The sequence below is a fragment of the Dendrobium catenatum genome, unplaced genomic scaffold (genome assembly GCF_001605985.2).
Source record: "Dendrobium catenatum unplaced genomic scaffold, ASM160598v2 fragScaff_scaffold_726, whole genome shotgun sequence".
Classification (NCBI taxonomy): domain Eukaryota; kingdom Viridiplantae; phylum Streptophyta; class Magnoliopsida; order Asparagales; family Orchidaceae; genus Dendrobium; species Dendrobium catenatum.
The window spans coordinates 181,700-197,386 of NW_021319188.1; the positions used below are offsets into that span (position 1 = coordinate 181,700).

The 15,687-nt window shown below is 32.9% G+C and overlaps 1 protein-coding gene across 1 annotated transcript in view; it reads right to left on the minus strand.

Moving 5' to 3' along the window:
* Positions 1–3,954, minus strand: part of LOC110098035 (protein CROWDED NUCLEI 4) — a 43,651-nt gene extending 39,697 nt beyond the window's left edge. Inside the window, exon 1 of the mRNA XM_020824735.2 lies at positions 3,555–3,954. Coding sequence (XP_020680394.1) covers positions 3,555–3,767 — 213 coding nt within the window. The 5' untranslated portion in view covers positions 3,768–3,954. The remainder of the gene's footprint in view (positions 1–3,554) is intronic.
* Between the last annotated feature and the right edge of the window lie 11,733 nt (positions 3,955–15,687).

Below are 15,687 nucleotides of genomic sequence, written 5' to 3' on the forward strand. Positions count from 1 at the left end.
CTATACATCCTGCCCCGTCCCATAATTCACCTATAACTTCCAACACAAACTCTACAACAGCTGCTCCGCCTACATCTTCAACAGATGTCACACCATCTACTTCCTCACCTCAACTTACTTTCCCATCCACATAACCTACGCCTCCTCCTAATTTAGTTGGTTCCCTAAATCCTAAGCATACCATGGTTACAAGAGCATAAACCGGACACCTTAAACCAACAAAGATTTTTGATCTGCAACATCTTCTTATTCCTATTGCCCCTACTAGATTTTCACAAGCCTCTAAATATGCTGTGTGGAGAGATGCAATGAGTCGGGAACTAGAAGCTCTACAAAATCAGGGGACATGGACACTTGTGCCATTACCTTCGGATGCCACTGTGTTGGGCTCCAAATGGTTATACAAAACTAAATATCATGCCAATGGTTCAATTGCACGATACAAAGCTCGCCTCGTCGCGCAAGGTTTCAAGCAGAAATTTGGCATAGATTACAATGAAACCTTCAGTCCTGTTGCTAAATTTCCCACAATTAGACTTCTAACCATAGCTGTTACAAAGGATTGGCCTATCCTTCAATTAGATGTCTCTAATGCCTTCCTTCATGGCAAACTTCAAGAGACCGTTTATATGAAGCAACCTCCAAGCTTCATTAACAAACAATATCCAACTCATGTCTGTTTATTAAAGAAAACACTTTATGGCCTTAAACAAGCGCCGAGACAGTGGTTTGCAACCTTTTCTTCTTATCTTATTCAGTATGGGTTTTGATCCAGCACTACTGATCCATCACTTCTCTTGCTTCATAAAGACTCTGTTCAAATCTACATTCTAGTCTATGTAGATGACATTTTGCTCACTGGCAATTCCTCTCTTGAGTTGGATAAACTGTTACTTGCCTTACAATCCAGGTTTTCTATGCGAAATCTTGGTCGATTGCATCACTTTCTTGGCCTGCAGGTCTCTTACAACCCGGACGGTCTCCATTTAACACAATCTACCTATGCAATTTAGATTCTACAGAAGGCAGCAATGGCGGACTGCAAACCTGTTCTCACACCTTTGCCAACCAAATTTGCATCATCTCCAGCCTCCGAAACTCCTTATGACCGTCCAGATCATTACAGGCAAATCACCGGAGCACTTCAATACTTGACGATCACTCGTCCTAACCTCTCCTATGTCGTTAACTATCTATGTCGACATATGAACAAACCTCTCACAGTCCATTATCAACTCCTTAAAATAGTTCTCCGGTATATCAAAGGTAGCATTTCGCTTGGACAGCCTATACTTCGATCTGCTCTTGAACTTACAGGATTTGCAGACTCAGACTGGGCCACTGATCCAGTTAACCGACGCTCGGTAACCGGGTATTGTGCATTTCTCGGCTCCACCCTTATTTCATGGACTGTTAAGAAACAGTCCTCTGTTGCTAGATCCTCTACGAAAGCAGAGTATAGAGCTCTCTCTACTGCTGCGTGTGACATCATTTGGCTACGGCAGTTGCTAGCAGAATTTCAGATTCCACAAGCTGCTCCTACAAAGTTATACTGTGATAATGTTTCCGCTCTTGCACTAGCAAACAATCCAATTTTCCATGCAAGAACTAAACATATTGAAATTGATTTTCACTTCATTCGTGACTGTATCCGGTCACAATTTATCACAGTTCACCACATATGCTCCCAGGATCAACCAGCCGATATCTTCACAAAAGCCCTGAGCTCGACTCGGCACTCGTATCTCATCAACAAGTTGACAATGCAGCTTCCCATTGTCACCTTGAGGGAGGATGATAAGGCAAAATGATAAGTCGGCTACACTCTCTGCCATTCCTCCACTTTCTCTGCCTTTCTTTGCTTATTCCTGTACTTGTTTTATTTCCACCATTTGATCACTGTTGTGCATCAGAAACCGTTGATTACTAACGGCCTTGCACTTTATATTCTCAGTGTAATGAGTTCACTGAGGCAGAGAAGATAAACAGTAACTTTACACTTTTAGCTTTCATCTTCTTCCTCTCGCACTTGCTTCGTTTCTCTGTTTTACAGGTGAGCTGATCGCCGATCATCAACTTCAACAGATCGCACCATGCTGGAAGACGGATCGGAGCTCGAGCGGTAAAATGAAAAACTGTGATTTGCACATGGAGGGAGGGGAGATGGATCGGAGCTCGAGCAGTAAAATGAAAAGCTGCAATTCGCAAACGAAGGGGGGAGATGGATTGAAGCTCGGGAGAGAAAATGAAATCGTGGGCGCGAAAATGAAAGCTCGGAAGAGGGATCAGAGCTTGGGCACGATATGGAAGCTCGAACGAAAAATCGGAGCTCGAAACTTTGAATCGAGCGGCTTGACAAGTTTTTTTCTTAGCAGAACGAGCAGAGTTCGAGCTCGCCTTCTGAGATCGACTCAAGTTCGAGCTCAGGATCATGCTCGCAAGTCGAGCTGGAGTTGGGCCTGACTCAAGCTCGACTAGACTCATTTTCACCCCTAACAATGGCCAATGGTGGAGGCAATAGAGGCAATGGCAACGTCTAGCAATGGCAGTGAGTGGCAACAGTGGTAGTTTGCAATGCATTTAGACAACTATCAAATAGATAACTTTTAAAATACAATAAAAATGAACTAAGGGGTGAGTTTCAAATTCCGAAAAATTTAATTTTGAATTTGTTTGACATCAAACCAAACATCTACATCCTGAAAACACCTGCATTTGGAATACATTACACTCAAAGTCCTTCAAACAAAATAGCCCCATAATACTAAGCCCTTTCTATCAGTTCAAGCAATTTCCCTTTAGATTCATCTAGAAATCATATGCCCAATCTCTTTCCTAGTCATTGCTTTTAATATCCTTTCATCAAGACTGATGTTTAGGTTCGCATCGTTTGGCAATATTTTATTCATGAATTGTAAGCCCCACAAACTGTCTCATGCTGACATCATCCATGATCCAGTAGCCCCCCATTTTATTGGTTTGCCCTTCCATGAGACTTTATGTGCTTGACTACTACTCTTATCTTCATTATTTAGGATAATTTCCTAAATCTCTGATATTGAATCCAAGAACACAAACGAGCATCCTTAAGCTTTTTTTTCAAGGTAAATTGTCAGCAAAACCCAAGCTTTTCTTTTTTTTTTTTTTTTTTTTTTTTTTTTTTTTTTTTTTTTTTGTCTGGTAGTAAACAAGGTTATCAAAGAGCCTGCATACACTCCTTAAGCTTCCAGAACTGGTGCCACATTTTGAGCATTCCACAATCATACTAAGAGGTAAAGAAGAAAAAGAAACAATCATTTGAAGCTTCGGTTCCTGAGAAAGACAAATAGGCCCTGAGAGGTAACTACGCAAGCCAGTGCGCCCCCAACCAAACATAAAAAGAATAATAACAATAAATCTTCAAGAAGCCTCCGCTCAGAGCACTTCTGACAACAGAGAAATGATCAACAAAAAGAAAGAATTCTAAGTAGCACAAAAACAAAAGGTAAGCCCAAGGCAAATTTAGCATTGAACAAGTAAACACAACTGAAAGAAAAGAAAAAGAAGATTCTGACCTCGGCTTCAAGCCTTGTAACGTATGTGATAAGCGCAGCCTTATCCCTCCTCTTCACCGTCTCCTCGTCAAACCCCGCTTCCCTAAGCCGCTTCCAGATGGCCTCTTCCCTAAGAGAGCTTCCTCCCTTGGCTGTAGACGGCGAAGCCCTAGCGCCAGCCAATCGCGTTACACCGAAGCTCTCCGGCAAAGTAGCCGGAGGTGGGGTCGCCATCTCGCCGCCGGAGGCCAGGTTTCCAAACCCTAGATGATCAATTTCCCAGTGTGCTCGGCTCTCCCTGCACTGCACTGAAATCCGTCACTTCTCTTTCTTCTTCGTATTTTTCTCTCGAGAACAAGATTTGGAAACAAAAAAGATCCACCCGCGAGGCACGCCGCGATATGACGACCGCCAGTGCTCTCGTTCGACTGTGCCTGTACTTCTTACTTCTTAGTGCTTTAGGTTCTCGAAAAGGTAGAGCGGTGAGAGAAGCACAAAACTCACTGCTGGTGAGAGCAGCGAATTTTTTCAAATTTTGATTTACGAAATTAAAAATTATAGAAGATTTACGTATAAGTGTCACTATCATGAATCCGAAGTGGCATTTCTGTTCTTTATTTTCTTCTTTTTTTTGGACCGGGGGAACTTTTTAAAACTAATTAAATGACAAATGACAAATTTTAATTAATTTAATAAAAAAAAGAAGAAGTGTTGGATCAAATAATTTAATTGAAAACAAAAATTATATTGTTTTGATTGTAATGGAATTGATTTAAAGTTAATTTAAATATTAATTTAATTGAGGAATTTAGGAAGTATTGTGTTAAAGTCTGAAATTTAGTTGGCTTTGTTATATTAATTATGCAAATATAACAGCTAATGAAATTATTGTATATTATAAGTTTTTTTGAAATTCATTAATAGATAAAAATTTAAAAATTATTTTCAATGTAAGAGAATTGGCTTGAAGTAAATCTAAGTTTCAATTTAATAGAGAAATTCTTGACGGATTTGTTTAAAGTTTGAAGTTTTCTTGGCTTAATCATACAATTAGCTATGGCAAAAGTATCATTCAAATAAATTATTTTTCTTATAATATTATAAAATCTTTAATATATAAATCAATGTATAGTAGTTGATAGGGTGCTGATGTTGGTTTTTAAGGAAAATATCTTATTCAAATCACGTCGCAAAGTTTTAAAGCATAATTACTTGAAAATGAATAATTACTTAAATAATTTAAAATTATCATTGAAGGCCTTATCTCAAAATGACAAAAAGGGGTTTATGTGTATAACAATTAAAATATTACTATTGTATATTTAATACTTAAAATTCACTAATTACTCAACTTTTCAATTACCTAAATATTGTAGCCACTTTTTATGAAACCTACATGATGAATAACTGTGGAAGACATTAATCATGGAATCTCGCTGTTGATGGGACCGATGATGTATGAAGATGGATTATGAATAGGAGAGAAAATCACGGCGGGATTTAGCTAGAGGCATGCATGATATTTTTTAGAAGGGTATCAACCATATCAATGGCATGTGAAGGTGGTGACAAAACTGAATGCATGCGAAGGTGGCAACAAGAGCAACAACGTGCAAAGGTCAAGTCACAATGAATCGTGTGAGAGCACTACGAACGCACGAGGAAAGGCGTCCACAAGACGAACACGTGTGTGATGTTTTGAGAGAAGTTAATTAGTAAGTGATATTTTTTTCTTTTTTGTTGATTAAAGTTTAAGTGCTATGTATGAGTAAATAGTAAAGCTATTTGATATTTTTTATTAATTTCTAGACTCTAAAGATTATTTAAAATTAAAAGTATGCAAAAGAGATAATTTGGAATGCTAACTAAAAAAACAGAGATTGCTGATTATGACATCTAGTTTATTGAGAAGCATATAATTCATTTGACTTTCCACATCCTAATTTTGCTTCAAATTCATTAAATTTTTATCTTAATTTTGCTATTAATGAGTTTAATCTACTTAAGATTATGAGCAATACATATAATATTTAACTTATACTTTTTGTTCCTTATAATTTTGCTTCATTTGAGACGACAGTTTTACTTCTTTCTAAAAAACAAAAAATTTTACGCCGAATTCTATTTTAAAAAGCAGTAAGAAAGCAAATCCTCAGATTCTCCATTAATCTGCACTCTTTAATTTTCTTGAGATTTGAGGGATTGGGCTCCCGGAGCTGTCTGCATGATGAGCTTGTGGTCTAGGAAGAGGTTTTAAAAAAAATTTTCAAATGAATAGATTTTAAAAATATATTATTTGATTTGAAGTAAAAAAATATATATATAGAGTAAAATTTTGAAGTATTTAAAATTTATCATCTAATTCAATTTTGATGTATTTGAAAATCGTTATACTTTGACCGCATTCCAAATACATGGTAAATTTTTTGTCATTATTGTTGTCATCGCCGACTGTGATAGGCTATTTGGTTACTGCTGCCTACCACCGACCACCGGCGGGCAACCACCGTCTGGCGCTAGCCACTTGTTACCATTATTATTAGATTTTATATTTCATTTATTTTATATTAAGTTAAATAAAAAACAAATACTTGCATTTATTTTATACTTATCTAAATAACCCTAAACCCTAAACCCTAAATCCTAAACCCTAAATAATTTTAAAATATTTAAATAGATTACAATTTTTGTATACTGCATTTTTTTTTTAACTCTGTAATATTTTTTCAACAAATCAGATGGCCCTAAGTTAGAAGCAACACGTTTTTCAAATGATTCATGTGAAACACATCTATGGAGACTTGGAGCGCAGCAAAACCCTTTTTATTTATATATATTTTTGTTTATTTATTTATTTATTTCTTTGCAATTTCAACGGTAGAGGAATTTTCAAGCCGTGCACATTTAAGAAAAAAAGAAAATCGAGGTCTTATCTTCATTCTCCGCCACAAGAAAAACTTTTTGATATTCTTCAGTGAAATTTCAAAATCATCCTTTTTATTATTATTATTTTTCCCGCAAGAAAAGATAAAATTCGATCTTAATTTGATTTGGTACATTGGATGCAAAAAACAAAAACAAAACAAAAAAACCATTCAAGATTTTTTTTTTTTCATTGCTACCCCAATCGCATATTATAAAAGAAGTGATTCCTCCAACTCTTAGGGTCTATTTAGAATAGCTAGCTGTTTATTTTTTAGATAGCAATCATAATTTTATTTGATTGTTCACCTTGGTCTGTTGGTTGAGACCTTATGCTTCCAACCAGGGGCGGAGCCAGGATTTTGTTCATGTGGGGGCACAAAATATTGAAGTTAAAAAAAAACCCTCAACCTTTGAAGTTAAAAAAAAAACCCTCAACCTTTTTTATTCGGGCTTCGAACCGACATTTGTAGTTTTAATTTTTTTTAAATCATTAGAATCATTATAAAAATAGAAAATATATGATAAAGAAAAAAACTTAAAATTGAGTATAATTTATCCCGTCGAGTCTTCATTTTTTTTGAAATCATTGTAAAATCAAATTATTGTCAATACTATTGAAAATATCCTTTTCAATATAAGTAAGTAAATAGTCATTCATCCAAAAGTCTTTCATACGATTGCGTAAACAATTCTTTATAATTTTCATTGCAGAAAATGCTCGTTCAACTGTTGTTGTTGTAATTGGTGATATCAGAGCAAGCTTCATAAGTAAGAGCATTAAAGGAAAAATATCATTTTTTTCTAGTCTCTACAATTTTTTGAGCAAGTTTTTCAAGTCCCTTTAAATTCATAAATGCATCATTTGAACTCATATCAACAATAAAAAATTTGACGGATAAAATTTTGTAAGGCGTAACAATCGTTCTTTATCAAAAACTGAAAATGATTGACATGGATTTAAACATGTCACACACATAAGAAATTTTGTATTAATTTTATCAAACCTATTGTTGGGCTCTTGAAGTTGCATATCTATAACAGTGTAAAACAATTTGATTTGATAATGATGCCTATTTGTTATACTTTCAGTCTGACGCCTTGATCTTTCTCGCATCACAATTGTATCAGTCATGTTTGAAATATTTATGTTATTTTTCTCATAAAATGACCCAAGTTCTTTAAATAAATTGTCCCACCCACCATTTCTCATATTTTTAAGTCTTTGTTTAGAAACTTTTATCAAAATTATGACATTTATAATATCTTGATCTTTTCTCTGTAGTACTTGTGATAACTCATTAGTAACTCTTAATATAGTATTCATCATTTGCAAATTAAAAATAAATTCAAAATTTTGCACAGATTTAAGTAGATAATATGCTTCACCTTTTTGTCACTACTAGATCCCTCATGAGTTATTATATCGAGAACATCTATAATATATTCAAAACAGAAGAATTAAACTGATGAGTTAATTAATGGGAACCTCAACGAGTGTCTCCTCATCTTTGAAGAGCAATTTTTTTATTTAAACCTCGACCTTTAGTAACCTCTCCACTTTCCAAGCTCAACTATTTTGTCATAATGTTTTACTCATAATACATCTCATTTTTTCATGAATTACCAATAATATTTAACAAACTATTCACAATATTAAAGAACGAAATAACTTGAACATGATTTTTTGCGACTACAACCAATGCTAGTTGAAGTTGGTGTGCGAAATAATGCACATTATAAGGTGAAGAGTTTTCTTTCATAATTAATGTTTTTAGTCCATTAAACTTACCTTGCATGTTGTTTGCTCAATCGTACCATTGTCCACGTAGTTGTGTTACACTCAACCCATACTTCGCAAAAAGAGCCTCAATAACCAACTTTAGTGTTAGAGCTGTTATATCTCCTACATGAACAATCTCAATGAAACACACAATAACACATCCTCGTATATCCACATAATGTAAAAGCAACGACAACTTATTTTTTAATTGATATATCCTGAGATTCATCAAGTAAAATTGTGAAGATATCATTCTTCAATTCATTGATTATAACATTTGAGACTTCAATTGCAATAGCTTTTGTGATTTCTTTTTGGATTTCAGGAGCAATTAGTTTACTATTTTTAGGAGCACTATCCAAAATAATTTTACTAATGTTCTCATTATGGTTAGCAAGAAATGTAGCAGATCATGAAAATTTTCTTAATTATCTAATCCTCTGATTCATCATGCCCACGGATGTTAATTCCTGTTGTAAAAGAAAACGTACACAATCTACACTTGCATTTAATCTTGTGTGATAATCTATACGATTCTGCTTATAAGGTTTTTCAAAAGCAAACATGATATCCTTGTATCATTATCATTAAATCTTTACATTTTTGTCTATCAATGTTATGTGCACTATTTTTATTCTCAACATGAATTTGAAATCTATCTTTTTTTTTTTCAATTTCAGAAACCCTTCATATCGAAACTATCAATGCTAGTATGTTCTCCAATTTGATGTCTATACAAATAACAAAAAAAATAGTACGTTGCATCTTTTATTATATTATACTCTAACCAAACTCTATGATCATCAAATCATGTTGGATTAAATTTATGAAATATATATCCAAATTGAGTACGCGGGAATTCATGATCACGCAGTTGACATGGTCCTTTCAACAAATAATATCTTCTAACACTGTCCCTCTCGTTAGGATGATAATCCAGAATTTGTTTCCTCGATCTTGGATCGGTGGGGATATCAGCAAAATTAATTTTTACACGGCTATGTTTGATTTGTGTATTATTTTCTTCACATATTGTTTTGTGCTGATCTCCTTCAACTTTTTTTTTTGAAATATTTATCCATACTAAATTGAATGAAAAAAAAAATTATCATCTTATCATAATAAAAATTATTTTTTATAACATGTGTCATGTCAAATATAGTCATATGAAAACAGTCATACGAATCCCCCTCTCTGAAAATTCTATTTAGAATTTACTGAAAAAAAATAAATAACATGATGTGATGAGTAATGTAAGATTGTAACTTGTAAGTATTTCTATGTTTGTATAAAATTCTTAGAGCACAAATTGTTTTATTTTTTGATTTGATTAGCAATGTAAGTTTTTAATATGGATACTGAAAGCTCTTCCATCTATTGATTTACAATGTTCACTTGGAAAACTGTTTTGAAAATCTTGAATTTTTTTTTCTTCAACAAAAGACAACAAACTTAAAACAATAAACAATTAAAATAAAGAACATGTGAAAGGTGGAAAGCTACCAGATTCGGCGATCTAACATGGCATCGGGCTCTGAAGAGAGCGACACACAAGAGGCTGGCGACGTTCGGGCTTGGACGACGGTGAATGGGCGGCCGACGAGCGGACTCTCCTCTTCCGACTCTGAGCAGGTGAGTTACGCGACCTATGGATGCGAAACAGCGGAGGAATAGAAAAAAAGCAAGATGGAATAGAAATAAGGATGAAAAAGTACAAAAAAACTTAATAAAATATGTATTTAATGTATCATTAATACTATTAATTATTTTGTTTTCCCAAATCCAGTGGGGGCCAGTGCCCCCATGGCCCCATTTTGCATCCGCCTTTGCTTTCAACTAAGAGGTCTTTAATTCAAATATATGTGTATGCATTGTGTGTGTGAATTTACTTTAAATTGCCTATTTTCTTAATTTTTTCTCACTATTTTTAAATAATTTATGGTCGAAAGTTATTTTTTATTACTAAAAAAGCTAAGAGATTGCTTGGGACATCTTTCTTAAAATTTTCTAAATTTGTTGTAAATAAAATAACTTTTTTAAAGCTCTTGTATAAAACAAATTCTTAGTACAAAATTTTTTAAATCAACGCAAAAATCAATTACAAAATAAAAGTTGTGATACAACAAATGGTTGCACTATTTCATAAAGTTGATTATGAAGTTATTATAGGGAAGTAATTAAGTTAGGCTTTGAATGAGACAACTTTCTTACTATTTTGTTTTTCAAACAAAAATCACACAATAACAACCCAATGGACACGACGATTTAATTGGTTCGGCGAAGATGCCTACGTCTACGATTAGGGGATCATTTCACTAAATTAAAGAACAAGGGAATTACAATAGCTCTCATATTTCTCTTTTTCTCTTTTAAACCGCAGCCAATGGGCCCCTTTAAATACATTTGAGATAAAACAAAAGAGGAAAAACTTATCCCAATCAAATCAATATAATTAGTAAAAAAAATTAGCTCACTAATTAATTATAATAATGAGCCATTAAAGCTTTTCAAATAAAAGCTTATTTCATTTTCAAAATAATTCCAAATCAGCATCATACCAAACAGATCATTAATTAAATTAATGTAGGAAGAAAGATTTTGTTGTATTTTATTTTAATTTTTTGTTTTCAAATGATTAATTTATCCTTCTTCCTCGGTGGTAATTGTGCAATGGAATATAACATCATAGTGCAACAAGAACATATAGTTTAATATTAGTTTCTTTGCTTGGAATAAATAGATTTTTGCTGTGATTGATAAGTCAGTGGCTTCTATGAAGAGATAATTATCTTATTAAGCTCTTTATGATTGTCACTCATAGACTTGATAAAGATTTATTTTTGGAACGATTTTCTTACAACTTTTTAAAGTAATTTTTAAATTTTTTGTACTAAAAAATTGTTTTTATAAGCAGTGTCAAAGTCGTCTCAAACGAAACTTTATAAGGGCTATATAAATTTGTTTTTCGTTGATTAGAAAAGAACATATGTAAGTGTATAAGAGTAATAAGATTATAAAAATGAGGGTTTTTAAGCATTTTCAAATTATATATGAAAAATTAAGAGCTCGTTTGATATTACTGTAATTTTTTGTAAATGTGATTGTAAAAACAGTTGTGGGGAAATCAAACATTTTGAAAGTAATTATGAAAAACAATTTCTATGCGTAGAAGTTTCATGAAAGCAACTTAAAAATTGTAGCCACGTAGAAGATACTGTGATTATGATCTGAAATATAAATCGGTAAGAAAGATGCCCCAAATAAAGCCTAACATATTAATCTAATAATTATAATGTTGATATTTTTTCTCTAGTATATGCCCCTTAAGATGGTTCTCTATCGAAGATATTGATTATGATCTTTAATATATGAAATTAGGTAGGTAAGGGAGCATGAAAGGCCCACCAAAGATCTATTGGATGATTTGTGCTAAAAAGCATGATTAGAAACGCATTAGAAAGATAAAATGATATATGATCATAAAAATAAAAGGGTATTTGTTTTTGCTGCTTGATTATATTTATATGACTTGAGAACATATAAGTTTAATTTGAGACAACTTTTTTAATATCTTCTAAAATAGATTTTTTTACTACAAAAGTTTATAAAAAGCTATTTTAGAAAGCATTAAAAAAGTTGTTTCAAACAAGATCATACATATTGAAATAAGAACAAGTGGAATCACATAGAAGTCAATAGATGAAGAGAAAAATTTCTTGGTTGGTGTGACTTTCATTGCTCATTATATCATGATTGATCATTTTATACTTGATACTTTGATTGAAGGAAAACGATGGTTTTGGAAAGTGGGAAGTGAGTGTGTAGTGCGACAGCGAAGTGATATAATTAGCCATTTAAGTGAACTGATTTACAGAGTATTTTGATGAATGGAGATGTTGATGTTGGAAAAACACCTCTCAAAGAATATAAACAGCATGAAATTGTATAAAAAGTTGAAACGACCTGTAGCAATGCAAAAATTAAGAAAAACATTTTATTGATAAATAAAAAAAAAATCGGTTCAATTGGGCACGAATTTTGATTCATATTTGGATTTAAAAATTTTCAGAATTAAATTTAGAACCATCTAAATACCGATTTTAATAAATTTATAGTTAAACACAATGTCTTCATGAGAAGAACTCGCCGTCATCAAAAGTGATCGAATCTAAGTCCAAATGAGCTCTCATATTAAACACTTGAAGTGTAAGTAGAAATTTTGGAACATTAATTACATGATCAAATGATATTCAAATCTAATATGTTTATGTATAGTTAAATCATGCATCTCGATAATACAAATCTAACGAGCCCAAAATCACTTTATTCCAACATCATTATGACACTTAAATATAACGATAAAATTAGTATATATCGTTGGACGGAACGTTTTGAAGTTTCTCTATATATATTTATAAGGCATGCCACTCTAAGAAAATCTAATGTTCATTAATTTAATTGAGAATGTGAATTATCAAAAATTGGGTTAAACATGCAACCTTATGTAACTATTAATCTAGCATTGAAAGGGTTGACTCAAGAATATAACAAAACATGATAGAAGAAAAGGAGCTCATTGCTACTGTGGCAATCATATACATCTTCATCACAGTCGTTAGCGAGTTAGCGAGGAGAGTCTAGATAGACGCCGAGAATTTAGATATAGATATATATACACACATATCTGAGCTATTAATTAATCTCCTTAATAATTTCTTTTTATGTACACAAAAAATAATGCACCCAACCTTTTGCAATTACAGTGGGGAGTAGGGGTGTTAATTTTGGGTCACGGGTCGGGTTCGGGTCGAACCCGAAACTAACCCGGTATTATTTGGGTCAACCCAAATCCGACCCGTTTGTGTAATTTCAAATGTTGGGTGCATTATTTTGTGTACATAAAAAGAGATTATTAAGGTACATAAAAAGGGTTAAGGTCAACCCGAACCTGAATCCGACCCATTTCGGGTCTGGGTCAACCCAATATGACCCAAATGACCCGGGGCCGATAAAAAATTACTAGTTTTCTGATAAAAAAAAGGTCAATCTTAGATTTTTCATGTTAAAAACGTGTCAGAAATAGGCTTTTGGTAAAAACGGGTTTTCAGGTCAAAAATGAATTTCTGGGTTAACTTGAACCCGACCCTGTTTTTAAAACGAGTCGATTTGTCGAACCCATGTCAGGTCCGGGTTGATCCTCACCTAAAATTTTCGAGTCAGATTCGAGTCGAATTTTCTGATCATGTTAAATATTGACACCCATAGTGAGAGGATTAATTACAGTGCACATCCTTATCTTACCTAACTAGAAGAATTTATCAAGAAAAAAAGTTAGAATGAGAGAAAAATGAAAGATGATTTTCTAACAAGCAACGTTGATGTTTATTAATTAGCATTTATTATCAAGAAAGAAACAAATTACATTCATCATTAATTCATTATCATAGAAAATTAATTAATAGACGAAAAAGATTGCTACATATATATTACCTAAATTCCCATGCATTATCACCAATAATTCAGACGAAACCACAATTTTTTTTTTCTTTTTTCAATGCAATATTTAAAAGATGCTTTTTCTACCTTATATTACCCTTGTAAGAGTAACTTGAATCAGAAGTTAAATAAGATTGATGATGAATTCTTTATAATTATATGAGAATTTTATCGGATGTCCTATCTCACTTTCACAAGAGTGCCCTATAAAAAATATTTAGTTTTAAGAATAGTTACAAAGTTACAATCTTTCAAAATTAAATTCGTGACCTTTGAAGTCTAACTTCACCAAACTTATAATTAAATTGATCATCGTAGCAAGACGAACCCAACGACATCAAAATCAGTCTAATATTAAAGTGATTCTTGCTCCAAACCCGCATCGACCACGCCAAATTCACGAATCTAATTAATCCTAACTACAAACAAAAATTTGAATCTGATTCAACTTAATCCAGTATTAAAGTGAAAATATAGTTATGCGAACCGTACATTCGTTATTAAAAAATCAACAACATTTAAGCAAGGAGAGGAGGAGAATGAAAGGAAAAAACAAAAGAACAAATTAAACAGATCAAGGCGAAGCAAAGTGAACACAAAGAGAAAAGGCCATTAATTGTGGTCATATATGGCATGCAGCTCACGTAATTGTTGGCACCATGGTCGGCTTACAAACCTACAATCCTTATCTTAATTATTCCATCTCTCCCTAGAGAGAGAGAGATTATATCACCATGATCTCTCTCTCTCTCTCTATGTTTTCAAAGTATGTGTGAAAGGTTCTCTAGCTCTGTGAATTATAACATCTTAGGTTTTATTTTAAAGATGAAGTTTAAGTACATAAATAATTAATTCTTAATAATTGTAAGTTAATTTAGTTAATAATATAGAAAAATAAAAAATGGAATGTATTAGCGTTGCTTTTATGATTATAGAAGTTTTAACTTAATTTAATGCATTTGGATGAAGTCTGCCTGATTTTTTAGATGCTTTCTCACCTTCATAAGTACATGAAACATTGAGATCAGTGACACAAAATTTTAGTCTCTTTAGCTTCATTTTAAACAACTTTCTTATTGATTTCTAAAGTAACTTACTAGTACAAAAAATTTTAATTTTAAAAAAATTTTGTACTAAAAAGCTACCTTAGAAAGCAATAAGAAAAACTATACGTCTCAAACTAAATATTTGTCTCCCTCGAGACCAATACTCAACATCATCAATAATATTGATACCCATTATGTAACAACGCACATTGATGTTGGTCATCTCCAAGAATGCTAATACTAGTCATCGCTAACAACACTGACGCTTACCATTAAAATCAATGACGATTTTTGTCGTTGCTAACAACGTAGATGTTCATTGCCTACACAAACAAAGATGTCAATAATATGGACAAATGTTGACAACAGAGTTGAAGCCTGTCAACATGAACAATACCGACACCCAAATTTTATTCGAAAGCAAATGCTCATTTCCACCAACAAACTAGATGTCCACTATCATCACCAATAAATCAAATGCATGCTATTGACATTAGCACCGATGCTTGTAATCTCTACTAAGGTCAAAGCTTACTCTCCTAGGCTCTGATCACTCTTTTATGATATAGATAATTGAGCATATTATCATTAATGATCTATTTACTTTTTGTTGCTTTTTGTTTGTTTCATCACAATGTTTTACTTCCATCCCCAACAATTATGAGGTCCACTATTTGGTTATTCACATACTAGTATTGGTGATTGTCTGGTTACTCACATACCGGTATTGGTGAATGCAAGGTATGTGTGCATATAATTTTAATTCTTTGATTCACTTACTTATTTCAAGAGTGACTAGTGAAAATTGATAAGAAAGTTTAAAAAAAAAATCATTTGCTACCTTCACGAATTGACAAAAAGGGCCAGGGAATTATTGCCCTATTTTTACTATTGCTTTGAGAGGAGC